The sequence below is a fragment of the Typopeltis vanoorti genome, chromosome 14 (genome assembly GCF_054136105.1).
Source record: "Typopeltis vanoorti isolate ZY-2024b chromosome 14, IOZ_Tvanoo_1.0, whole genome shotgun sequence".
NCBI classification, from domain to species: domain Eukaryota; kingdom Metazoa; phylum Arthropoda; class Arachnida; order Uropygi; family Thelyphonidae; genus Typopeltis; species Typopeltis vanoorti.
The window spans coordinates 114,219,626-114,246,614 of NC_143562.1; the positions used below are offsets into that span (position 1 = coordinate 114,219,626).

At 36.9% G+C, this 26,989-nt stretch overlaps 1 protein-coding gene across 2 annotated transcripts in view; it reads left to right on the top strand.

The window, feature by feature from the left end:
• The window catches only part of lqf (epsin homolog lqf), a 310,461-nt gene that overhangs the window by 46,564 nt on the left and 236,908 nt on the right, over positions 1 to 26,989 (top strand). Inside the window, exon 2 of one of the 2 annotated variants that reach the window (XM_090403527.1) lies at positions 12,845 to 13,238. The exons of the other annotated variant lie outside the window; for it this stretch is intronic. Within the exon in view, the coding sequence (XP_090259653.1) occupies positions 12,963 to 13,238 (276 nt within the window). The 5' untranslated portion in view covers positions 12,845 to 12,962. The remainder of the gene's footprint in view (positions 1 to 12,844; positions 13,239 to 26,989) is intronic. 2 annotated transcript variants of the gene reach the window in all.

The window sequence follows — 26,989 nt, forward strand, 5'->3', positions numbered from 1 at the left end:
ATCCACCCGAGCTACCCGGTTTCCCCTGTTCCTCTTTCATTCCTGTTCTCTCTTCATCTCTCACACCACTTCTGTCTCTTCAATACCACTTTCCTGATCTTTCACTTCATCTTTTTCTTTGATCTCTTCTTGCATCACACACTTCACTTCCATCTTACTTCAAAGCCATTCAAATGCAATCCATCACATCTGTATAATTCCATTCTTCTCTCAAACACATGCTATACATCCACAAATTGTATGCCCATCTCTTCACACAGCTTCGCTAGCATACCATTCATGATTCTGGTTCTCTGTCTCAATTCATCATTGTTGTACCTTGGCAACATGCTGATAACTTTTCCTCACTATATTGTTATCTTTAGCTCTTCTCAATGACCTAGTGATGTTTGCCCTTACATGCTCCTTATATCCACTTAAATCATTTGTCCCTACAACCACAAGTAATTCTTTTGCTCGTTTCCTCATCATGTCCAACACCTGAATTATTTTGCTTATTCTCCCTCCTGGATAGCAGACCTTATTGACTCTTTCATTAACTAATCCTATGTGGAATCTCCATACGCATCTAGCCTGAAAGCACCCGTCACCTCTTTTACCTTTGTTTCTTTCATTCTATTCTTTTGCATGCTTTTATTAGTTACTACTAAATGCCTAATATCACTCTGCATATTCCTCATTTCAGTTTTCATTTTCAATAACTGTTTAATCAAATTACATCAAATCAGTTGCATTTTAACAATTTCACTCTGTCACTTTCATAGTCTCACTACCTCTCATTCTGTCTCAACTTTTGTTTCCTCATTCATACTTCCTTTTGTTCCCTTATCCCCAACTTTCGCTTCTACATTCTTGCGTTTTTTTCACTCCCTCAGTTTCACTAGCTTTCATTTCATTTATGTTTGTTTCATTTATGGCATCGTTTAATTTTTCAGTCTGTTTCGCATTCGTTAACTCATGGTGTAATAATATATCGCACTTTCTACAAATCCACACCTTCTCTTCTCTTGTTCAGTTTTTCCACAAACACATATCTTACATTTTGCCATACATATTACACCCATAACAGTGAACCATTTTTGAAAAGTCTATGTCATTAATGCCACTAGATTTTCGTTGCACTCACCTAATCGCACTGGTCAGTGCTCGCGTGGTTGACCTCATGAGTGCCGTCATTGTGTTCTGTTTAAAGAAGGCAATTTCAATTACTAAATCATACAGAAATCACTCCAAAAATCATATAAGCACACTAAGTTATCAAAAATAAACGATACAACACAAAAATTCAAGCAGTATTTCCAATTATTACTTAAAGTAGCATTTATCTTTTCTGGAGCTCTTTCCCAACACTATTCACCTTACTGCTCTATAATGGTCACCATATTAAATGGAAAATTCCAGAAATAAACAGTTGATAAGTTTTAAATTGCACGCTGTTCTGAGTGATGAAATCTCATGCCACCCTGTCTGGGACATGAATCATCTCTTTGTCCAGCATATTCACACTGTACTGTACCTGCCCAGTCCATTAGTCACTTAGTAGCCGTCTCAGTTGTCAGATCGACTGTTGCGGTATTGCAGTGGTTCAAGTAATCCTTCTTCATGTAGCTTCCTCAGTGAGAGGGTGCAGCACCATGTCCTTCCAGTTCTCTCTGTTGGTGGCTTTCCTTTTTGTTTCTGCATAGCCATGTGATCCTGTCCATGATCTTATATCTTCAAGCCATGTCCTTCGTTTTTTGCCTCTTGATCCTTTTCCATAATTTTTCCTTCTAAAACTTAATATCCTCTGTTCTGCTGAACCTCTCAGTACATGTCCTGCCAATCTCATCTTTCTCTGGATCATTTCCTGTAATAAAGATCTCTGTGTTCTCATTCTCTGTAGGACATCTGTATTTGTCACATGTTCTGTCCATGGGATTTTCAGAGCTCTCCTATACCACCACATTTCAAAGGCCATTATCTGTTGCCTTACTCTCTTCTTGAATATCCAGATCTCACTTCTATATGTGAAAATTGGCCACACTAATGTTCTTATCATTCTTTTCTTTATCTCTATACTAACAGAACTTCTGAGCAGAGCTTTATTTTTCCAGAATGCATCTTTAGCTATGGCTGCTCTTATTTTTATTTCTTTATCTTGCTTTCTATCTGCAGTAAAGTAGGTGCCTAAATATTTGTATTATGTTGTATGTTCAATTTTCATATTGTTTATGAATATTTCTGGCTCGGATCTGCTTTTTTTTTTGAGATTTTCATAAATTTGGTCTTTTTTGCATTTATATCTAATCCAAATTCTTTACCTTCTTCAATTAGTAGCTGCAGTAATTTGATTAATTTGTTTGTTTTCTGCTATTAGAATGGTATCATCAGCATATCTAAGATTGTTGTATTTTATACCATTGATACTAATTCCTATTTTTTGTTTTTCAATCTTTTTCATCACTGTCTCACTATAGATATTAAATAGATTTGGTGAAAGGATACAACCTCGTCTAACTCCTCTTTTTATTTTCACTACAGAAGTCTCATTGTTAAACAGCTGCATTTTCTGTTTGGTGTAAATCATTTTTATAATCTTAAATACATGATCTTCTATGTCTAATTTATCTAATATATTGAACATTTTATTATCAAGTAATCCTTTTTTACTTAATAATGGCCCCAAAGTGCAGGAGTAGTAATGCTGGCAATTTGGATATGCCAAAATGAAGCCATAAAGTGCTTCCTTTAAGTGAAAAGGTGAAAGTTCTTGACTTCATAAGAAAAGAAAAAAAAATGTATGCTGAGGTTGCTAATTTTTTATTAGTATGCTGAGTTTGCACAAATTTTCTATTAGTGAAATTGTGAAGAAATAAAAAGAAATTCATGCTAGTTTTGCTTTCGCACCTCAAACTGGAAACGTTACTGCCACAGTGCGTGATAAATTCTTAATTAAGATGGAAAAGGTATTAAACCTTTTTTGTGGGTGAAAGACATGAACAGAAAAAGTCTCTTCCAATTGACAGCAATGTGTTGCACCAGAAAGCATCGAGCCTATATGAAGACTTTAGATGGGATCCCCTGAAACAAGTGACGCTAAGCCATTCATGACAAGTAAGGGATGGTTACACAGATTCAGGAATAGATTTAGACTGAAAAATATAAAAATTACTGGAGAGGCTGCGTCTGCCAGTGAAGAAGCTGCTGCCACATTTCTGGCTTAGTTGAAGAAGTTGATTAAAGAGAAAGAATACCATCCAAAGCAAGTCTTTGGTTGCGATGAAACCAGGCTCTTCTGGAAAATGTCCAATAGAACCTACATTCATAAAAGTGCAAAGGAGACACCAGAGCATAAAACATGGAAAGACAGATTAACTCTGGTAAAGCGAGGCATAGTGTACAGAGTGAAGAATCTGTGCACTCTTAAAAACAAAAATTATCTGCCTGTGTTCTGTAACATAATCAGATAGCATGTGTGACAGCCATCTTGTTTATGAAATCGTTCCATTAATGCTTCATCTCAGGAGTGAAAAAATACCTGGAAGAAGAAGGGTTGTAATTTAAATTCCTCTTAAAAATAAAGTGTACCTGGCCATCCTGAATCTATTTGCTATGAAAATGTCAAGGTTATTTTTTTTACCTCCAAATACAATCTCATTGCTTCAGCCCCTTTGACCAGGGCATCAATTCGGTTTGTCAAGGCCACATACACACCTGCCTGGTATTTGATCCCATTCAATTAGCAGTTGATGCAGATCCTAATCTGGACATGATACAGTGCTTGAAAGCATTTACTATTGCTGATGTAATATCATTCATCAAAACTGCAATGAATGAATTAAAACCAGAAACAGTAAATGCCTACTGGAAGAACTTATGAAGTTGCGAATGATTTCAAAGGCTTCCCAGGGATCATTAGAGAAGTTAGGAAAATCATTCACTCAGCAAGACAAGTTTGTGGAGAAGGATTTATTGACATGCTTGATGAAGAAGTGGAAGAACATATTGAAAGGCCATTGAAAAGTGTTAACAAATGAGGAATTGGAAGAACTTGGTGAGTCATCTACAGAGGAAGAAACTAAAGCAGAACCAGCAATGTGGATATTACATAAATTTGCCGAAGTGTTTCAAATTACACAGACATTAAAGGACAAAGTTATGGAATATGATCCTCAGATGAAACGTAGCATTAAAGTCACCTGTAGGATCACTGAGAGATTACCTCTGCAGCAACACTTTCATGAGTTAAAAAGAGACAACTTCTGATTACAATATTCTTCCAAAAGGTTTTGGCAGAAAAAGACTCCTTCAACTATCAAGGATCTCCAACCATCGACATCATCATGGCTTGATGATTCTCCTGATGATACACAGGAGGATCATTGAGCCATGATGGTGTTGATGGTTGATAAAGTTTGATAGGAAAAAACATTGTGTGTGTGGGGGGGGGGGGGGAGAGGCTCGGTACTATCTGCAGTTTCAGGCATCCATTGGGGATCTTGGAATGTATCCCTACAGATAAGGGGTATTACTGTATCATAATTAAAATTCTCTATAACAATAACTCCCTTTGTACTTATCTTAACATTTTCATTCTTCATTTAATATTCATAGGCATAGAACAACATCTCCTCTAAATATATTATCCTGATGGCCTCCAGCCTTACAGACAACAGAATTAAAGCAGTTGCTATTGTTAACATCTTCTTTCTCCAGTTTGATTGGGGATAATTCCACTTTCACTGATGTCATTAACAACACTTCCCATATTCTTTTTTTCTTCATATAAAATATTCTATCTTTCCATTGGAACATTCTTAATCTACTGCATTTAACTCATGTTATTTTCTGATGAAATGATTCATTCAGTGCTAATCTCGTATACAGCTTGATTTTCCTATTAGACTTGCGATGCTTATAAGCTGCACAATAAATAGACTTTCCTTCCCTTCACATAGTTTATCATGGCATTCATTATCTTGGCTCTTATCAACTCTGAAAGAACCCTTATATAGTGTAGGAGATAAGTTTTACTTAACATCCCCAGTAAATGGTTATTTCAGACTCCTAAGGGTTGCTTGCTGTGTGCTATCACAGCTCTTTCTGTTCTGGTGTTTTTCTCTCAGTTATACTCTTTGGCAGAGATGTAGGAATGTCTTGGTATTGAAGCAGTTGCTAAGGGTGCTAGTTGCAGGATAGTTTACTGATCATCGAAATTGCCACACTGTAAAAGGTATAGGTGCTATATAAACAGGGCTCCAGAAATCCACTTGCCACAGGTGAGTTATCAGAGATGAGAGAATTTTCGGCCTCATTCTAAATGCATTCAAAATATATTATTAACATAACTTGCAATGTATAACGAATTTATTACAGAAGTTTATTTCCATAGAAGTGGACATAAAACTTCTGGTTCTGAAATCCTTAATACAAACGCTATGGCTTTTCCTTTTAAAGAATCATAAAAGCACTCACAGTTCTAGTTGCTGGTTTTCATAACCTAAACAAATTATCTTAACTTTCTTATGTCTTTTTATCTTCTAAATTTATGGTTCAGAACTTCAGTTTTCTTTCTATCTGAAAGACTAAGAAAACGCAGTCATTAAAAACCCAACCTGTCATATCTTCCTTACCCAACAGTTATCCTATCATCTATGTCATAACATAACAGTTGATAACTTATAAACGTTTTTTTTCTTTCTTTCTATATGAAAGACTTAATAAATATCTGCTGTGGAGTTCAAAAAATCCCCCTAACTTTTCTAGTGTTATAGTATTATAGTGATTTTTACTATACTTTTATGTTGCTTCGGTATGCATCACACTTCCAGTTTTTGTTTTAGTAATGAAGTGAGAAATGAGCTGGAGAAAACAAGTAAGGTTTCATATCATGAATACATTTAAATTAAATTGTAGTTACTTGTCTTAGTTTAGTCCTTCTCATTCATGTGAAAATAAGAAAATCTCATCATTAAGCACATCAATCAAAATTTCTGTTAAATTAATGATTTTTGAAATATTTAACTTTGAATGTAGGAGACTTTTTAACTACCTAATGCTCCATTACCATTGAAGGCTGAGGAAGGAGTCTTGCAAACTAAACTAAGATTAGTTATCATTTCCAATAAATAACTTTTATAATCAAATCAATGCATTCATTTAGTTCAGTATTAATCTTACAAGTATATACAGTAAGTACAACATATGTAATAGACAATAATAAAAAAAAAGTGCTTTAAAATAAACTGGTAATTATAAACACTAAAATTGAATTGGCACAATCTAATTAAAAATTGTTGTACATTGGTACATATCCTTCTCACACTTTTCCCTTACATATGTGTGCAGTTGTAATATAGTACTGTTCTAAGCTTATTTTCACAGTTCACAATATGAATTAGCTTAGTGTAATTAAATACTTGAACATTTTACATAAATGAAAATGCTTTTAATACTGTCATATTTAAAAAATACAATTATTTTGCAAAGACAAGTCTGACCAGATCATGTGTCAGTGTATCGTGAAAAGTGAGTCTGGCTCTACATCAAGTGCAACCTACTTTCTTGTTTTTGTGTATTTAATTATGTCTTTACTATTCAATTATTGTTTATGGATAATTTATATAAATTCAAATCTTCATTATGAACAATAAAAAAAGAAAACACAAACTGAGTTGTTGTGAGCTGTGTTATAGCATATATTTTAAACCGACAAAATAGTGTTATATCATATTTAAAAAAAAACAAAATATACCTTGGGTAAGTAAAATGTTTATGTGGCTAGTAGATTTAAGTTCTATTTCTGGATCCCTGGCTATAAGGGTGCTGTGAGTCTAATTACACTGCTGCTCTTTGGACATTAATGAAGAGGATAACAAACTTGAAGAGCAGAAAGCAAGAACGTTCTTTCTGCTATGATAGTAGGTGTGAATGACTTGAGAGATAGGAAAAGAAATATAACAATTAGCTTCAGAGAATTGTAAATGTGTCTTAGGATAGTGTCATAGAAAAGTGGTTAATTAACATTGAGAAAATGCCCTACAGCACTCGTGACTGTTAGTAAGGAATGATTCACTCTAGGCCATGGATCTCAATCTTTCTGCAGTATGAATGTTTGTAAAAGTTTTAGGTGGTTGATGATTTATGTCATGAGATGTGACACCATTAGGTGTCACATCTCATGACACAATGGGTATATTGCATCATCAACCATAGAGAAAGCCAATTTCCTGGGATCATTTTTTGGTAAATTTTTTGGTAAATGTTACCAACCATTCCAAATGTCTAGCACTCAATGCCTCCTCTGGCCCTTCACCAGGAAGTGATCAGAAAAATCCTATCTTTGCTTATTAGAAAACATGTTCTCTTAAGCAGAACTCTCAGCTTATTCAGCCCATAAAGACACCAAGAAATTTTATACTTGGTTTAAATCCTTTTCCGAAGGAAGCAAAAACAAAGTTCTTGCGTGTGAAATATATTCACGTCCGAGCTACTAGTATATAGAGGCTAATGACTTCATATTCCTTTCCTTAGTATGTATCCCATAATGCAAAGCACACACACCCCTTTCACAGACATGTATAATGCAATGCATAATGGAAAGGGTCACTACCCAGGCCAGTTTCGACCTTTATCAAGGTCTCATCACTGGGAGCCAGATCTGGGAGAGATACCAAGGTTGAAGTAATGCAGAAGTCATGTATATCTCATATACAAGTAGACAAAAGGTGCTTGACCTTATTAATAAAAATCTCTGGATGAGAGAAAGATGTAGAAAGTTTTTTACATTGGGTTTATTATACGTTAAAGATTCCAAGAAATTTTATCCTTGGTTTTAATCTTTTTCCCAAGGAAGCAAAAACAAAGTTTTCGCGTGTGAAATATATTCACGTCTGTCACAAACGTGAATATATTTCGCGTACTTATCCAGAATATTGATATACTGTAGATTCCTATCCTTTTATGGATAGGAAATGGATGCACAGTAACAGTACATGAAGCATACATTAAGTGAAGTCCTAATTTAAAAGTATATCTTTGTTTGTGAAACCAAAGTACAAGTACTGCATAGGGAATGTAACCTAATTTGTCAATACCAAACCTCACAGAAACTTTCAGTTCCACTTCACAAATAAATGTCATCTTTGCTCCAACCTCAATAGCGTTCACTTCCACCTCAGTCTGCAAAACCCCACTTGCTTTTTCTTACAGAAACCCAAATTTCAGAATCAAAGCACTACTCATCTGAACTTCCCTAAATACACTCTTTGACTCCTTTTAGCTTGATGGCAGTGTTTGTGTATACATTCACTCTGACATACCATGCCAGAGAGCATTCAACTTAGAATCTCCTGATGCAAGATCTGCTTTGACTAAAAATCTCTCTGCCCCTGTCAGATTTGATATACCGTCTATATTGTTCTCTCAATACCACCAACCACTTACAACTCTTTGATTTCCTCTCTTTGAAAGTTGATGTCCTGCAATCCAGCTTTCTTAGCAGTGAGATTACTTTCCTTGGTGATTTCAGTACTCAGTACCAATTTACCTTCCTTCTCCAACTGCATAGACCAAACAGGTGGAGATTCTGAACCATTTGCATCACAAATGACCTTATGTACATTGTTCACATGACCACCAGATAGTCAATCACTCTCCAAGTACTCTGGATCCTTCTAAATATACTGTGAAGGTTGTATTTTCCTTAAGTAATTCAGACCACATCCTTGTGTTTATGCTGAATTCATCACTGAAGCAGTCCTCTCCAAAATGGAAGCACATATTTCCCATTCCATGCTCAATTCCCATCCACTAAGTAAGTCCTAGTTCTCCAACAGATGTGCCATGGCTGTACAAATGAACCAATCATACCACAACTGGCTATCATCAAGAACTCTGCCTTCTCTCGGTGTTTACACCAAAGCCCGAAACAGCTGCAAGGAAATTATCAATGAATCAAAATCTAATTTCCAAAGAGTCAAAAGCAGGAAACTTGTATCATACCCAAATGGCAGCCATGCATTTTGGTCTCTGGCCAAAGCAGTTGCCATAACTATTCCTCATTCCATGCTCAATTCCCATCCACTAAGTAAGTCCTAGTTCTCCAACAGATGCACCATGGCTGTACAAATGAACCAATCATACAACAACTTAGAAGTTGTAGCAACAAGCAGTTGCTACAACTTCTAACACTGCTCCTGCATGAGTATATTGCATCATCACCCATAGAGAAAGCCAATCTTCTGAGATCATACTTTTCCTCAGATGACTGCATAGGTGATTTTGGTAAATGTCCCCGACCATTCCATATGCCTAGCACTCAATGCCTCCTCTGACCTTTCACCAGGAAGTGATCAGAAAAATCCTATCCAAATTAGATACCAAGAAGTCCCTGGCCCTGACAGCATTCTTCCAATTGTCCTGAAGATTTGTGCTCCAGAGTTGACTCCTATTCTATGTTGCTTCTTACTCCATTGGCATCTACTTTCTACACCTTGGAAATTAGCCCATGTTCAACCTATTTCCAAGATGGGTGAGAGATCCTTACCATTAAACTATCCCAGTCTTTCACCTCAGTCCTCTCTGAAGTAATGGAGAGAATAATCACCTGTCAACTTCTGTGCTATCTTGAAATGCTATTCAGCAGGGGATCTCCTTATCTATATCATACACCTCTTGATAAACACTAGATATTTCCAAGGCTTTTGACCAGGTCTGGCATAAGGGCTTATTAAATAAACTTCCTTCACTGTCTCATGACTTCTGCAACTGGGTCACCAGTTTTTTCACTGGAGGAACATTCTGTGTGATGGTTGATAGTTCCCTGTCTTCTAACTATGCAACTAATACTGTGGTCTAGTAATGTTCTGTCCTCTCACTCACCTTATTTCTTCTATCAATGACCACCAGTTGACCACAATCCAATGCACAGTTTAGCCAATGATAGTACACTACATTGCTCATCCTCACTTGACAAATCTTTCACCAAAAAGACCATGAAAACTCAAAACAACAAATTTCTGTAAACCCGAATTCTGATCTCCAAACCATTCTTCAATGGTGCTTGGATAATCTTATCCATTTCAATGCCTATAAAACACCATTCTGCTAATTTCTCACAAAAAAACAAACAAAAAAAAAAGCATATTATTCCAGCCTTACCTTTGACAACATTCAAATCTCTAGGCAGAATGAGGTCTCTCTCTCTCTCCCTCCCTCCCCACCCCTCCATAGGATTACTTTAACATCAAGACTTTTGACATAAACACATTACAACCATTTCCTCTTCAGCATCCAAAAAATTATGATTCCTCTTTCATTCAAGATATTACTTTACCCCAAACAGCTATTAACCTTATACAAATCACAAATCTTCCCATCCATCGAGTACCTCTCACACATCTTGGGAGGTGCCCCTAAGAGCTCTCTAAAAATACTCGACACAGTTAAATACTCTTCTAAAAATACTCGACACAGTTAAATACTCATCTAAAAATACTCGTCTCTCACCAACTCACTCCATTGGCTTTCAGACAAACAGTTTAGTATCTACTGCATACTACAAATATTTCCATGGTAAACGTTCGGAACTATCATCAATAATTCCCTCTCTACCAAATCCTTCACAGTTACCATCTTTTCACAATCTAAGCCCATGCTCATAGAACAAGTTTCTCTTCCTCCTCCATCATTCCTACTGCTGCTGCTGTATTGTGGAACAGCCTTTCCATCCATGTGTTTTCCAAGGAATACAGTGCACAGTCCTTCAAATCCAGTATTACCAAGTTCCTTCTTTCCAAAATTCTCTTCCCATACTAATGTACTATAAGTTGTGCAACCAACCTCTCATGCATGGATCCAACATAAAAGAAACAAAAAAAGACTGCTTGTAAATCATTGTAGATTGGAATTGAGAGGTTTCGTATTTTGATGTCTTAAGTAACATATGCTGAGAAAGTTTGCTTTGATTCTTAAGTTGCAGTTCACCTTTATAAACTCAATGGACAAAACATTAGAGATACCTACCTAATAGTGTGTCAGTCCTCCTCCTCCATCACAAATAACAGCTTGTACTCTCTGAGGCATTGACTCTACCAGATGCCAGAGGTAATTTTAGCCATGCCTGTTGCCCCATCATCCACAACTGCACCTTAGACACAGTCCCAGTTACATGGATTTGATGTCTAACTTTATGGCATCCCAGAGAGATTCGATCAGATTTAAATCTGGGGACCACGGGGGGAACTGGATGGTGCAAAACTCCGATGAGTATTCCTTAGACCATGCCTGCTTGGTTGAGGCCCAGTAGGGCAGTACATTGTCCTAACGAAACAGACCATCAGCTGTAGGAAGGCTACAAAAGTGTGCAGATGATTGGCGAGCACATTCAGGTAGCTCGCAGCATTTAAGGACCTCTCCAGACATGCTAAGGGACCTAATGTGTCACATGACAATGCTCCCCAAACCATCACAGAGCCACCACCTCCTTGAACAGAGTTGACCTGGTACGACGGGGCCGTGGCTTCATGCTGTTTACACCACATCCTCCCATCAGCTCATGACAACTGATAATGGGATTCATCAGACCACATGACTCTGGTCCACTCTGCAGAGTTCTAGTTTTGATGGTCCTGACAACACCAGCGAGGTGAAATACCTGGCTATGAGTTATGAACAGTGGTACATGATTAGGGCATCAGCTCCCGTAGCTGATGGTATGCAGGGTATGCCATACCGTTCACTTGATGACACTGCTTGGACCTCTGACATTGAAACGATGTAATTTGTGCTGCTATTGCCTGCAGTTGGTCTGTACAAGCCTGGACAGTTCGCATTAACCTTGGTCATCGATGGCATGTGGTCGGCCACCACTTGCCCTCGAGAACCCTACGGTTCTCACCACTTGGGCAGTAGAATGCCCCATCTGTCTTGCTCTGATAATACGTCCAGGTTCAAAGTCACTAACATCATCACATTTACCCATTTTCATTGATTGCGATACACTGATGGGAAGCCCTGATGTCTGCCTATTTACCATCTGCATTCTGTTTCAGTACGTTTCACTCTGCGCAGGGGATGCCCATGTCAACTTCCCATCACCGATATCTCTGATACTTGGTACATTGAGTGTAGTTTTTTTCATACTTGTAATTTAAAAGAATACTTGTTATTTGTTTTGGGCTTAAAATTATTTACAGAATTAAAAAGAAAAGAAAGAATATTACATTTCAAAAGCACTTGCCATACTAGGTATGTCAAGATTAATCTGAGTTTCTTTACAGACCTACTACATAGTTATCTCCTGTCTAAAAGTGTTTAAAGATTATCTTACGGCATATGAAAACATGTATTAGAAATATATACACGTTTACACAAGAATATCTATATCAAAAATTTGGGAAAGTTTAATCAGGATAACACATTAATTTTTTTTTATTGTTTTTTTAAATGTAAATTTCCTATATTAGTCTAATGTTATTTAAGATTATTATATGGATTTCTGAATTAATATCTTTAATTATGACTTTAAAAATGTTTACTCTTCTAATACTTAGCAATATGACATCACGTGGCTCGTTCTATGTGTGAATGATCAATTGTTCGTATTTCACCTTGTTTTTTTTTAAAACTATTCCTATGTAGCCACTGAAGATGGTCTGTAATATTCAGACCGAAATGTTTGGCAAATTAAACATTATTCTTGTGTAAACGTGTATATATTTCTAATCATCATGTCACAAGTATCGTTAAAAAATCAAAACATGTATTACCAATTAAAAATGAATATTAAAATGATATTCCTAGCTTGCATTATTTCACCAATATTTCGTTAATCATAAATTGCTCTTGAAAATTTGCTTTACAGGATAGGTCATTTGGATGCAAAAATTGAATGGCAAAGAACTTTTATCAGGTGGAATGAAGAGGAGTTGATATTTACTCTGAATTAACTTCAGCTAAAAGAAAATTACCTGTTAACCACAATGATTAATGTGCATGGAATTCGACGTAATGTTAAGAATGTAGTTAAAAACTACTCAGAAGCACAGATTAAAGTAAGGGAAGCCACTTCAAATGATCCATGGGGACCTTCTGGTACACTGATGAGTGAAATTGCTGATCTTACTTATAATGTAGTTGCATTTTCTGAAATTATGCAAGTAATTTGGAAAAGACTAAATGATCATGGAAAAAACTGGAAACATGTGTATAAAGCTTTAGTATTATTGGAATACCTCATCAAGACTGGATCAGAAAAGGTGATCAAAAATAATTTATTCTTTTTCAATTTAATTTTAATAGGTGGAATAAGAAAAAAAATTCTTAAAGTTAAGAAATAAATTTCACTTAAGATTAACAAATTATCACTTCTTCATGCATTTGAGACTCATTGTGGAAGGGCATCATTGTCAAACATATTGCTCATTAAACTATGCTCCAAACCGATTTACTGTTTTTTTAACTCTTCAATGCATCTGCTTCTTTCTTCTCTTTTTCTTATACAACTTAATGATTGATTGTTTTCACTTCCTTCCCATTCTGTGAATTTCTTCTGTATTCATTTATTGCAGAGTTCTTTATCCCTAAATGAATCACCCTTCCTTCTATCCAGCAGTTTCTTTAAGACATGTTAGTTTTTTTAGGTCATTTTGTTTGCATATCCAGCATTTCAGAGATTAGACACCATCTTAGTCATGCTTCTGAATTTTTTCAAAATTGCCTTAAAAACCAGATGAACAAATCTGCATGCATTAAACTTTACATCATCCAAAAATTCAAATACGTTCTAACTTCTCTGTTTTTCTACAAAATGCAAATAAATAACTTGCATTTTGATAATTTATATTCTGTAATAACCTATGAACATGTAGACTGCCTTTGAATAAAGACGGGCAGTTCCATTCTAGTTTAAATAAGCTTTGCTTATCTTAAATCAAAATATTAGCTTTTTAATAGTGTCATCCCACTATTGGCCTATCGTTGCATTTATTGTGCTGGTAAACATGCCATGCTTGTGACTGATTTTATGGGAAGATAATCTCCATTATTATATAGAACTGTCCTTGAGTATTTCTTGATATTTGTCTCTAGGGATAGTTGCTTTCACATTTCACCTCACCTTACATGTTTCATGCTAAAATTAAATTGGAGCTCTGAGCTTGCTGGTCCATTAGAAGCATACTTCATTTTATTCAGTGTTGGGGCATTGTCTTGGCAGTGAGTTACTAAGGTTGTGTTCTTCTTTTCAAACTTTAATTTTTTCTTGAATATTTGTGTATTTGAGTCTACAGGTTCATCTCTGAAAACTGCTTGACCTTGTTTACTTTTGAAACCTAGTTTTCTTATTCAGTTTTATCCTGCTTAAAACTAAGTGGTGATCACTTCCTTTTTCACATCCCCTATATACGCTAGTGTCCTTGAAACTGCATGAAGATATTGCTCAACAATAACAGTGAGACTTATTTCTTTAGTCTTCTCTCATGTTCACATCTTTATGTTGGAACATGGTATTAGGATTTGTTCTTTTCTACACATTTTCTGTATGTCAGGTCTTCATTTTCTATTCCACTGTTTAGATCTCCTACAAAGACCAACTTTTACTTTCTTAACTGCCTTTTCTAATGACTCAAATTTCTCTATTACTTCCTCAGTAGGATCTTCTGCAGGACTTTTATGCACATGTAACTTTAATTGGCCATTACCATTGATGCTTGCCCATATTACTACTTGCCAGCAAAGGTTAGTTGATTGGTACAGCCTCTGCTACTAATGGCTCACGCAAAAAGTTAATCAAGTTTGAGCATGGATAGTAGTTGGAATCATTCGATGCTGTTGGCACACTCTCCCTCGACGAGTCTTTGGACTCCTTGGAGGTGTCACATAATAATAATAATAGTAATATTGTTTGCCATTCAGTAAGATTTTCCTTGTGTTTAGTGTTTAATGGCATAGCTACGCTTTTCCTTTCCTCATCACTATAGCTTGATTATAACACATTGTATTTATTATTTAGAAGTATGTCACCTGATTTTTTTCTTTGTTTCACTAACACTAATCATGTTGGTCTGGGAGTTCTCTAATTTTTCTGCTACTTTTACTTCTTTTCTGTTGCTATTTCTTACATTGATGATGCCTGCTTGACTTTTGCTGATGTTGAGCTGGAATTTGTTTCTGCTGACTTATTACTTTTCATCCTGGTTTTGAGATGAAGAAATAGTGGGAACATTGTTTAATAAGGTCCTCATCTGGCATGAAGTTCAGTTATGTTCTCCAATTTTGTTTTGTTTAAGCAAATGAGAATGTAATTTGGTTGGCCAGATCCCAAATTGCCAGTTCATAACCATTCATTCAATATCCAAGCAGATGCCTAATTGTTCACCATGAGAAGGTGAGGAGTATTATGCATTAAATATACATTACTTGATACCGCTGGACCTGGCAAAGGTGTTTGACAGGATACCACATGGAATTCTAATCCGTAAACTGCAACATATGGGAATGGATATAGGGTTGGTGAGATGGATAGGTGGGTGGTTGATGGAGAGATATCAAAGAGTAGTTTATTCGGGAGTAGAGTCCAAAAGACGGCCTGTGACTAGTGGTGTGCTGCAGGGTTCTGTTCTTGGACCACTGCTGTTTAATTTGTTCATTAATGATATAGGGAAGGATCTAAGAGGAACAGTTCATTTGTTTGCTGATGATGCAAAGTTGGGTAGGGCGATAGTGAATGCAGAAGCTGTCAAAATCTTGCAGGACGACTTGGTTAGATTGGAGTTCTGGGCTAAGGAGAATGGATGTCAATTTAATGTGACAAAATGTAAGGTTATGCATTTTGGGGTGAAAAGATTAGCAGCAGTATACCACATTGGTGGAACTGGACTCCAGGAGATTGATGAGGCCAGGGACTTGGGAGTGTTGGTGGATAGGGAGATGAAGTTTAGGGTGCACATTGCAAAAGTAGCTAAATCAGCTCATCAACTCGCTTGGTTGTTGAAAAATACCTTGACAAGCAGAGACAAGCAAGTTATTGTACCTCTGTACCGAGCCTTGATAAGACCTCATCTCGACTACTGTGCCCAGATTTGGTCACCTAGGTTCCTTCTTGATGGGGAGGAGGTGGAGAGGATCCAGAGGCGAGTGACTAAGATGATAGCGGGTCTATGGAATGAACCATATGAGAACAGGTTGAAGATTTGTGGGTCGTAGAAATTAGAAATTAGTTGATAGGCGGAAAAGAGGAGATATGATTGAGACATTCAAATTGCTAAAGGGTTTCTATAGGATTAATTCAGAGGATATTTTTGAGATCAGGACTGGTGGTGGGAGAACTAGGGGACCCTATGGAAGCTGGGCAAGAGTGTGATTAGCAGGGGTGTTAGAGCTGGATTCTTTACTTTCAGAGTGGTAAATGAGTGGAATAAGCTGCCAGAATCTGTTGTGGGTGCTATGACGGTGAGTGAGTTCAAGGCAAGGTATGATTGATACTGTGAGAATGTCGTATAGTTGTGTGGACATGATGATTAGGGCCTCCCTCGATGAGTCTAAGGACTCCCTGTAGTCGCCCGTAATAATAATAAAAATCGGAAGCGTAGTTGGTTCTCCCCATTATTGGTCTTCAAACAATTCCTAGCTTTGCTCCTTAATAACTGTCTCCATTCTGGAGCATGATTTGGAGTGAAAATTCTATTTTCATTCTTCATTTTTTGATCATAAGCATAAAATTATTTCATACTGAGGATGCCTATGAAATGTGAGAAACAATTTATCAAATTTCTGCATATATATGTACCTTTGAGCATATGTACATACCCTCAAGAGGTTAACTAGGTATTGTAATACTACATGAAAAATTCATTAACTCCATATTTTTATTTAAAATTTTTATATATATATATATATATATATATATATTGAAACTTGTATTTACTTGGATTGTAGACATTTTAAAATCATAATTTTACTGACTAGAAACACCGAAAACAAAAGCTTTAATTAAACAAAACTAGTTTTGTCGGAATGCTGACTTCTTCAGGTGTCTAAATTATCACAAAAACTTTAAAAAATAGCAAGATAAAACATAGACTTCTCATATAAACATGTTAGGAATAACAGCAGTTAAATTTTTACAAAGTGACCCTATGAGGGAACTTCATAACCGAACCAACAACCTTCTCAAATCAACTTGAGAACTTCCAAGACACACCAGGCTATCTCTCCGTTCTCTTCATCCCCTAATTACCTGTTTGTACGGCCTTCCGAAGATACACAAAGCAGACACACCTTTAAGACCAATAGTTGAAGGCATTGGCTCACCTGCTTACAACTTGTCCAAATACCTAGCCTCTTCCTTCTCATATATCAAAAACTCTGAAGATTTTATATCTAAGGTAAAAAATTTACAACTGAAGGAATCTGACATAACGGTTAGTTTTGATATTGTCTCTCGCCTTACAAATATCCCCACAGAAGAAGTCCTCAATCTACTAAACAACAAAGTTTCAAAAATTTTATATTAATGCATTGCGCAAACTCCGGCTATTTCTCATTTGAAGGAAAATTTTATAAACAAACCAGTGTCATTGCTATAGGCAGCCTTTTATCTCCAGTGTTAGCCAATATATTTCTGGAAGACTTTGAAAAAAGAACTATTTCATGTGCTACATTAAAACCCAAATTGTGGCTACAATACATAGTCAAGAGGACTTACAAACCTTCTTAGATCATTTAAATAATTGCCACCAAAACATCAAATTCACATTGGAACTAGAGATGAACGGCATACTCGCCATTCTAGATTTAAAGATCACTAGTATGCCTGATTGTTTCAAATTTTCGATTCTTCGGAAAACAACTCACACAGATAGATACTTACATACTCCTGTCATCATTTCCCTCCTCAGAAACTAGGTATTATTTCCACTCTGGCCCATCGGGCGAGATCTCTAATTTCAGAAGAAGACGAACGTCAAATGGAACTTAACCACCTCAAAAACACATTCTTAAACAATGACTACTCGCCTCGAAGCATTACTAACCATTACTAACACCTGAAGGCGTTAGTAATGCAATACTAACGCCTCCAACCTCGGCAAGAAGATAACTCCAATATTGCACACATTCAATTACCATTCGTAAGTTCTCTATCACCAAAATTGGCGAATTATGAAGAAATTTAGCATTAGGACTTACTTCACTACCTGACAAAAAACTTCGATCTTACCTGAGTCATCCCAAGCCAAAACACAACCAACTTCAGTTCCCAGGAGTTTATAAAATCATCTGCAGTTGAGGAAAACCATATTACGGGCAAACCGATAAGTCGGTCTCACTAGGTCTCGAAGAGCATCAACGTGATATATCTTACAAAAGAACCTGTGCAAGTGCCCTCTTCGGTCATGTCCTTTTCTCTGTCAGCTCTAATTTAGAAGGGCGTCAACACCAGATAGACTGGAATCTTACTACTAATGTCTATAAATTCACTGACGAACTAGAAAGAAGCATCTTAGAATCAAAAGAAATAGTTCTGGACCCTTCACATATGAACAGTAATCTAAGCTATAGCTTACCTGACTCACACAGCACAGTGTTAAATTCTGGCGCTCTCGAGTTAGTTGCCACTGACTAACGCCTCACGCTAGACCTGCCACACAGACGCCAGCTCAAATTTGACTGTTGTTATTCCTAACATGCTAATATGAGAAGTCTATTGAAAGTTTATTTTACACTTGGTTAGACTATAATAAATTTAGTTTAATCCTTTATCCAAGTGTGAGCAAACAAAGTTTGCATCTGAAAATATCTTCAGGACTGAGGTAAGGTAGTGCAACTCGTAGCAAAGGTGGCCAAGCTACCATCACTCCTATCTCAGTATCTCCCATAATGCAAAACACATCTCCTTGTGGATATGTATAATGTTATGCAATAAGGGAAGGGCCACTACCCATACCGGTTTCGACCTCTATTGAGGTCTCGTCAACTTCAGGGAGCCAGGCCCTGAAGTGGAGATACCAGTCCTTATAGTCCTTATAAGGACTGGCTTAAAGGGGCGAAGCAAGAATGCTTTTCATCTTCCCCGTTATCTGTAGAGGACAGTGTAAGGATAAGGTGTTATTGAGCTATTAAAGCTCTGATCATGTCAGGAGGGTAACAGCAATAGCCGAGCCTCAGTTAGGACTTCATTGGCTACAGCATTGCCATCCATTACCCTCCAAGGGTATTAATCACCGCATCTCATGGTCGATCCTTCACCTCATCTCGGCAGAAGCATCTTTACCTATAGGAGTTGCCATAAGGTGTGCCACCTTATTATTAAATTACTCTGAATTTAGAGAAAGATGTTGAAAGTTTATTTTGCACTTGGTTAGACGTTAAAAAAATTAGTTTAATCCTTTATCCAAGTGTGAGCAAAGAAAGTTTGCACCTGAAAATATCTTCAGGACTGAGGTAAGGTAGTACAATACCAGGCAACTCGTAGCAAAGGTGGCCAAGCTGCCATCACTCCTACCTCAGTATCTCCCATAATGCAAAACATATCTCCTTGTGGATATGTATAATGTTATGCATTAAGGGAAGGGCCACTACCCATACCGGTCTCGACCTTTATTGAGGTCTTGTCAGTGGGAGCAAGTCCCTGAAGTGGCGATACCAGGCAGAAGCAATGGAGAGGTCATCTTTACCTATAGGAGTTGCCATAAAGTGTGCCACCTTATTGTTAAATTACTCTGGATTTAGAGAAGATGTTGAAAGTTTATTTTGCACTTGGTTAGACGTTAAAAAAATTAGTTTAATCCTTTATCCAAGTGTGAGCAAAGAAAGTTTGCACCTGAAAATATCTTCAGGACTGAGGTAAGGTAGTACAATACCAGGCAACTCGTAGCAAAGGTGGCCAAGCTGTCATCACTCCTATCTCAGTATCTCCCATAATGCAAAACATATCTCCTTGCGGATATGTATAATGTTATGCATTAAGGGAAGGCCACTACTCATACCGGTCTCGACCTTTATTGAGGTCTTGTCAGTGGGAGCTAGGCCTTGAATTGGAGATACCAGGCAGAAGCAATGGAGAAGTCATCTTTACCTATAGGAGTTGCCATAAAGTGTGCCACCTTATTGTTAAATTACTCTGGATTTAGAGAAAGATGTTGAAAGTTTATTTTGCACTTGGTTAGACGTTAAAAAAATTAGTTCAATCCTTTATCCAAGTGTGAGCAAAGAAAGTTTGCACCTGAAAATATCTTCAGGACTGAGGTAAGGTAGTACAATACCAGGCAACTCGTAGCAAAGGTGGCCAAGCTGTCATCACTCCTATCTCAGTATCTCCCATAATGCAAAACATATCTCCTTGCGGATATGTATAATGTTATGCATTAAGGGAAGGCCACTACTCATACCGGTCTCGACCTTTATTGAGGTCTTGTCAGTGGGAGCTAGGCCTTGAAGTGGAGATACCAGGCAGAAGCAATGGAGAAGTCATCTTTACCTATAGGAGTTGCCATAAAGTGTGCCACCTTATTGTTAAATTACTCTGGATTTAGAGAAAGATGTTGAAAGTTTATTTTGCACTTGGTTAGACGTTAAAAAAATTAGTTTAATCCTTTATCCAAGTGTGAGCAAAGAAAGTTTGCACCTGAAAATATCTTCAGGACTGAGGTAAGGTAGTACAACACCAGGCAACTCGTAGCAAAGGTGGCCAAGCTGTCATCACTCCTATCTCAGTATCTCCCATAATGCAAAACATATCTCCTTGCGGATATGTATAATGTTATGCATTAAGGGAAGGCCACTACTCATACCGGTCTCGACCTTTATTGAGGTCTTGTCAGTGGGAGCTAGGCCCTGAAGTGGAGATACCAGGCAGAAGCAATGGAGAGGCCATCTTTACCTATAGGAGTTGCCATAAAGTGTGCCAGCTTATTGTTAAATTACTCTGGATTTAGAGAAAGATGTTGAAAGTTTATTTTGCGCTTTGTTAGACTATAATAAATTTAGTTTAAGCCTTTATCCAAGTGTGAGCCAAACAAAGTTTGTACCTGAAAATATCTTCAGGACTGAGGTAAGGTAATACAACACCAGGCAACTCGTACGTACTAGTAATTTAATAAGAAGGTGGCACACCTTATGGCAACTCCTATTGGTAAAGATGACCTCTCCATTGCTTCTGCCTGGTATCTCTAGTTCAGGGCCTGGCTCCCATTGACGAGACCTCAATAAAGGTCGAAACCGTTATGGGTAGTGTGGTCCTTCCCTTAATGCATGACATTATACATATCCACAAGGAGATGTGTTTTGCATTATGGGAGATACTGAGATAGGAGTGATGATAGTTTGACTACCTTTGATATGAGTTGCCTGGTGTTGTACTACCTTACCTCAGTCCTGAAGATATTTTCAGATGATAAAGGATAAACTTGGATAAAGGATTGAACCAAATTTATTATGAGAAGTCTATGTTTTATCTTGCTATTTTTTCCAGTTTTTGTGATAATTTATACACCTGAAGAAGTCGGCGTTCCGACGAAACTAGTTGTGTTTAATTAAAGCTTTTATTTTACCTTATGTCGGTGTTCCTAGTCAGCAAAATTATGATTAAAAAAAAAAAAAAAAAAAAATATATATATATATATATATATATATATATATATATAAAATAAAACTTGTGGGATATCCATAACTTTAGAATAACACATGTGCCACAGTAAATAACTTTCATTATGTAAATATTTCATCTTATGTATAATGAAACATCATCAGTACAGCTCTCGAAGAACAATAGGAACTGAATTCATAAAACAGTAGTATGCATGCTTAAATTGGAATCACTCTACATATATAATCATGTGTTCATGGATTAAAACTATTGGGCTGAAATTAAAATATAGCTGATAATTATTTAATACAAGTGAGGATAACAATTTCCCAAACATTTTGGAATAGTGAGACAGTCATTCTGATTAAGATTAGGATTCAGCACTTTCTTTATATAAAAACATTCATGATTATATATTGATCTATATAGTAGCATAGCATTTTACCATTGGATCCTGTGGTTAGCGTTTTCGATTCCATGTGGCAGACTTGTGAGGTTTGATAAGGTTGGTGTGGTCTTGATGTTCAGAGATATGTTTATTTATTGATCTTCTTGTTTGTCCTAAGTAAGACAAGTTACACAGTCATGTTACTTCATATACTCCAGGAGGCATCATTGGTGAGAGTTTGTCTTTTGGTTTATAGGTTGATATTTTTTCATAATTTTTGCCAAACGTTCAGTTTGGCAAAAATTATTTCCTGTGGGCTTCTTCTTATCTGGATTGATTTGTAAGAGAGTGGTTAATTATTTTTTGGGTTGTTATTGAATTATTTAGTAAGGCTGTTTCTTTGATACTTTCCAATTCTTGTTTGAGAGATTCTTCAGAAAAACAAATCTTGTGTTATCCTCAATTGTATTAAATAATTATCTGCTGTATTTTAATTTAATTTCGGCTCAGTAGTTTTAATCCATGAACACACAACTGTATACATAGAGGGATTTGAATTTAAGCATATACGCTACTGTTTTTTGAATTCAGTTCCTATTATTGTTTGATTGTTGTACTGATAATGTCTTATTATATATAAGACAAAATATTTACATAATAAAAAAGTTATTTACTGTGGCATATGTATTATTCTATAATTATGGATAATCCATAGGTTTCACTATATAAAAAGACTTATTCTTCACAAGGAGTCGACAGCGCAGAAGAGCAATTTATTAGGAAAGTTTCGGTCGAAACAGAGTAAGCTACTTGCCAGAATCTCATTTTTAAAGAAGTGCCGACATGATAAACTGATTCCTACTTTCGCTAAGTTAAAGAAAGTCATTAAATCAACAGGTGTGCATAAAGTTTATCAAAAAGCTAGCCATTCCTTGTTGCTTAATCAGTTAAGAGTTTCAAAAAGGGAACTGGCATAAATATATAAAAAAAAAGAATTGGAAGCAGATCTGTCAAATACATTAAATCAAGACTTCCTACACATGATTATTAATATTCAAAAAATGCAGGCACTAAAGCATTTGAAAAAAAATATCATAAATCTTGATAAAAATAATTTTAACATTGTTAGAATGATCTAAGAAAAATACAGCCTACTTACAAATGGGTTAACTTATCTGGCTGTCCTCTAACTGAAGATGAGCTGAATGAATTGGCACAAGGTCATAAAAGTGCGATTTCGCCCAAACATATTCTATATTTAGATTTCATGCACAACATGAAAAGAGCACCAGTCATCTGTCTAGTATTGAAACTAATAGACTACGTTTTGAAATAGCCAAAGTTCCACACAGTTAGCGGAGTGGCTGTGCACCTCACAACCATATGCCTGGGAAAGGAGTGTCCTGGGTTTGATTCTTGCCACCGACGTGAGGAGCTTAAGGATCTTTCTCAGACATAGTCAAGTTAGCCGGTCTTGGGTGCAGATAGCAGGGTTTTTCTCCTTAGTTTATCTGGGGTTTTTCCTCCCACAAGCAGGCAAGCTAGCCCTGTGAACACACACACGGATTACCGTCAGGAGCCGGCATAGCTGATGAATCAGCTATGCCGGTTTGGAGCCCAGATAAAATTTGAAGGGATTGAGATGGTGCTGTACTTCCCCTTAAAAGGGGCCTCTCAGCCGTTATATCATCATATGCTATAATAATAATAGCCAAAGTGAATTAGAAGCCCTGAATTTCTGAAAATGAAATAATAATATAGTTTTCACCAAAGCTGACAAAGGCAATACCACTGTAGTCGTAGATAATAAATCTATGATCGTAAAATGAATTTACTGCTTCATGATTGCAATACATACTCTCAGTCTAAGAATGATCCTACTAAAAGTCAGCTCAAAAAACTCAAGTTATTGGATGAAACAACATCCATAGATCAAGAAACCATCAGAAGATTCAAAACATACCATGTAAGACCTTCTACGAGGGCTGTTCAATAAGTAATAAGACTAATTTTACTGTTGCGAAACCACTCATCACAATATTAATTTCTGTGGAATAAAGAAATGTTGCTGTCTGTATTAACAAAAGTGGTTGATAGATGGTGTATACGGGCTGATGTGCCAGAGTGTCACATGACTAAACGCAAGCTTGTTTTGGTGCGCCTATGAACCGCGACCAGTTGTCAAAATGGAAACGTCCTTGGAACAGCGTTATGCGATTAAATTTTGTGTGCGTTTGCAAAATCGGCATCGGACACTTTTAACATGATATGCGAAGCTTTCCACGTCGAAGGCAAGTGTTTTTCGCTGCCATAAAACTTTTAAGGAAGGAAGGCAAAATGTGGAAGATCTTGAACGTGAGGGAAGACCTTCAACGTCCATCACAGAGACAATGATCAACACAGCAGCAATTATCATCAAGGAGGATCACAGAATTACAGTACACCAGCTGCATGTTGCCCTGAATATTTCTGTGGGAAGTGTTCACTCAGTCATGGCTGAACATTTGGGACTGAAACGTGTTTGTGCCCGATGGATTCCCAAACTCTTGACACCGGAGCAAATGCAGCATCGAGTGGATGTGTGCACGGAATGGAAAGAAAGACTGGAACAAGATGGCGACAACTTCTTAAAACGCATCATTACAGCAGATGCAACCAAGCTTCATCTGCTGTAATGATGCTTCATCTGCTGCATCATTACAGCAGATGAAGCTTGGTTGCATCACTATGACCCTACAATGAAACAACAAAGCAGTGAATGGAAGCATCCTTCTTCGCCTATCCCCAAGAAAGCAAAATTGTAAAATCGGCTGGTAAAGTTATGACCATAATGTTTTTTGACTACAAAGGCATTGTTTACCAACACGCTGTAGAACCTGGGAATACTGTAAACGGCTGATACTATGCAGATGTTTTACGGACAACGGTACAGCACGTCAAAAGGAAGCGTCCATTGCTGAAGAATGGCTTCCTATTGCACCACGATAACGCAAGGCCACATATTGCTGGTTGTGTAGTGGACGTTTTGCAGAAGAACAACATAGATATCCTACCACACCCTCCATACAGTCCTGATCTCACACCGTGCGATTTCTGGCTGTTTCCTCAGTTCAAGAAACCACCAAGAGGCCGCCATTTCGAAAGCAACAAAGCATGTGTAAAAGCTGCGGAGGCGGTTTTGAAAGAACTCTCAAAAAAAGGACTTTCAGATGTGTTTAAGAAGTGGACGCAACATTGGGACAAATGCATTGCGTCTCACGGTAGTTACTTCGAAAAAGACCATGTAAATGATGACGATTAAAAGTAATCTGTTTTCTGTATAAATATAGTCTTATAACTTATTGAACAGCCTACATAGAATATATGGTTCACCAAAATTACATAAAAGTAACTATCCACTTAGACCTATTGTAGATTCCACATGTCCCACATGTAAAATATCCAGATTTCTCTCTAACCTTCTCCGTACTTTCACAGGCTGCTCATCCTTTTCAATAAAAAAAATTCCATAGAATTTCATACAAGGACAAAAGACATTAAGGAGATTCAAAACATACCATGCAAAACTCCTAGAATATATGGTTCACCAAAATTACATAAAAGTAACTATCCACTTAGACCTAGCATGATACAGACATGTTAGTAAACTTTACTTTGCGTCACTGATATCCCTCACAAAGAGACTATACAGGGTGTTCGGGATAAATTTGACAGTTTCGTAAGGAAAAAGAAAATCTTCTTTGTATCTATTAAATTTAATGAATTGACAAAAAAACATTACAGGCAGAGTTAATTACAATACTATCAACAAGATTTACTCAAAATAACCACCATTAGCATCGATCACAGCTTCAATTCTGCTTCGGAACCTCGAACAAGCTGATGCTACGGTCTCCCTGGGAAGGGCCGCAAAAACTGTTTTAATTTTATCCATTAACTGGGCTTTTGTATTACTGGAGGTGCGATTGGTGTCTTTTTCAACTGCGCCCCATACAAAATAATCCATGGGGTTAAGGTCTGGGGAGTTTGGAGGCCAAACGTTTGGACTGGTGAAGTCGTAGAAATTTTCAGACAACCATTTTTGACTTTTCCCAGAGGTGTGGCAAGGGGCCGAATCCTGCTGCCATACATACGGCCTACCATTGGCTACCCTTGTTATCCAGGGCTTGACTATAGTTAGCAACTCCACGAACAAAGCCCGAATTCCAATGCCAGGGTTCTTCAACACCTGTTCCTGCAGATTTGCGAGGAATTCTGCTGTACGAACGCAATCAGATCGTCTGCTAGGGATCTTTCTTCTTGCTACATCCTCGTAGTCACCATTGCAAGTCTCTAGTTCATGCCTGATTGTTTTTACTGTATTCAGGGAGCATTGGGCAGCAGTCGTAATATCCTTATTTTGATGGCGGGCACGAATCATCATGATACAAGTTATTCTCTTCCATGATTCAGGTGGGTTCCAGCTATCCATCCTTTCTGACATCTTGTATATGAATGAAGAAGGGTCCAAACTTTTAAATGAAGAGAAGTGTGTGTTAATACATGTAACTTACGGAAAAATATAATTAATTATAAATATGTCAAATTTATCCCGAACACCCTGTAGAATTTGTAACCCAAAAATTTCCACCAGACGTAGTGGAATTATTCAAATCACATCAGGTTACTTCACATTGAAAGATTTATTATTTTTTTTAAATTATGAACTAATGGTATTATTACCAGATCATAGAGATCGAATTCATGTATATTATAAAGCATCTTTTCTGGGTTGTTATAAAGTTCACATTTAGAAATATTCATACAGGTTAGTAAATGCAGTGGTGATGCTTCCTTGATGTTACAGATTTTGCAGATGGGGAAGACTAATGCCATTGATAACTTGATTGGTCTTGTGTGGCTGGTCTTGAAGCGAGAGATCATGGTAGTGGCATAGCGATTAAACTTGGAGTTGGTGGTAGCTCCTGGTTTTTCTGCTGAATACCTGTAGTGAGTCATGTCCTGAAGAATAATTCTTTTTACATTTTCTTTTTGAG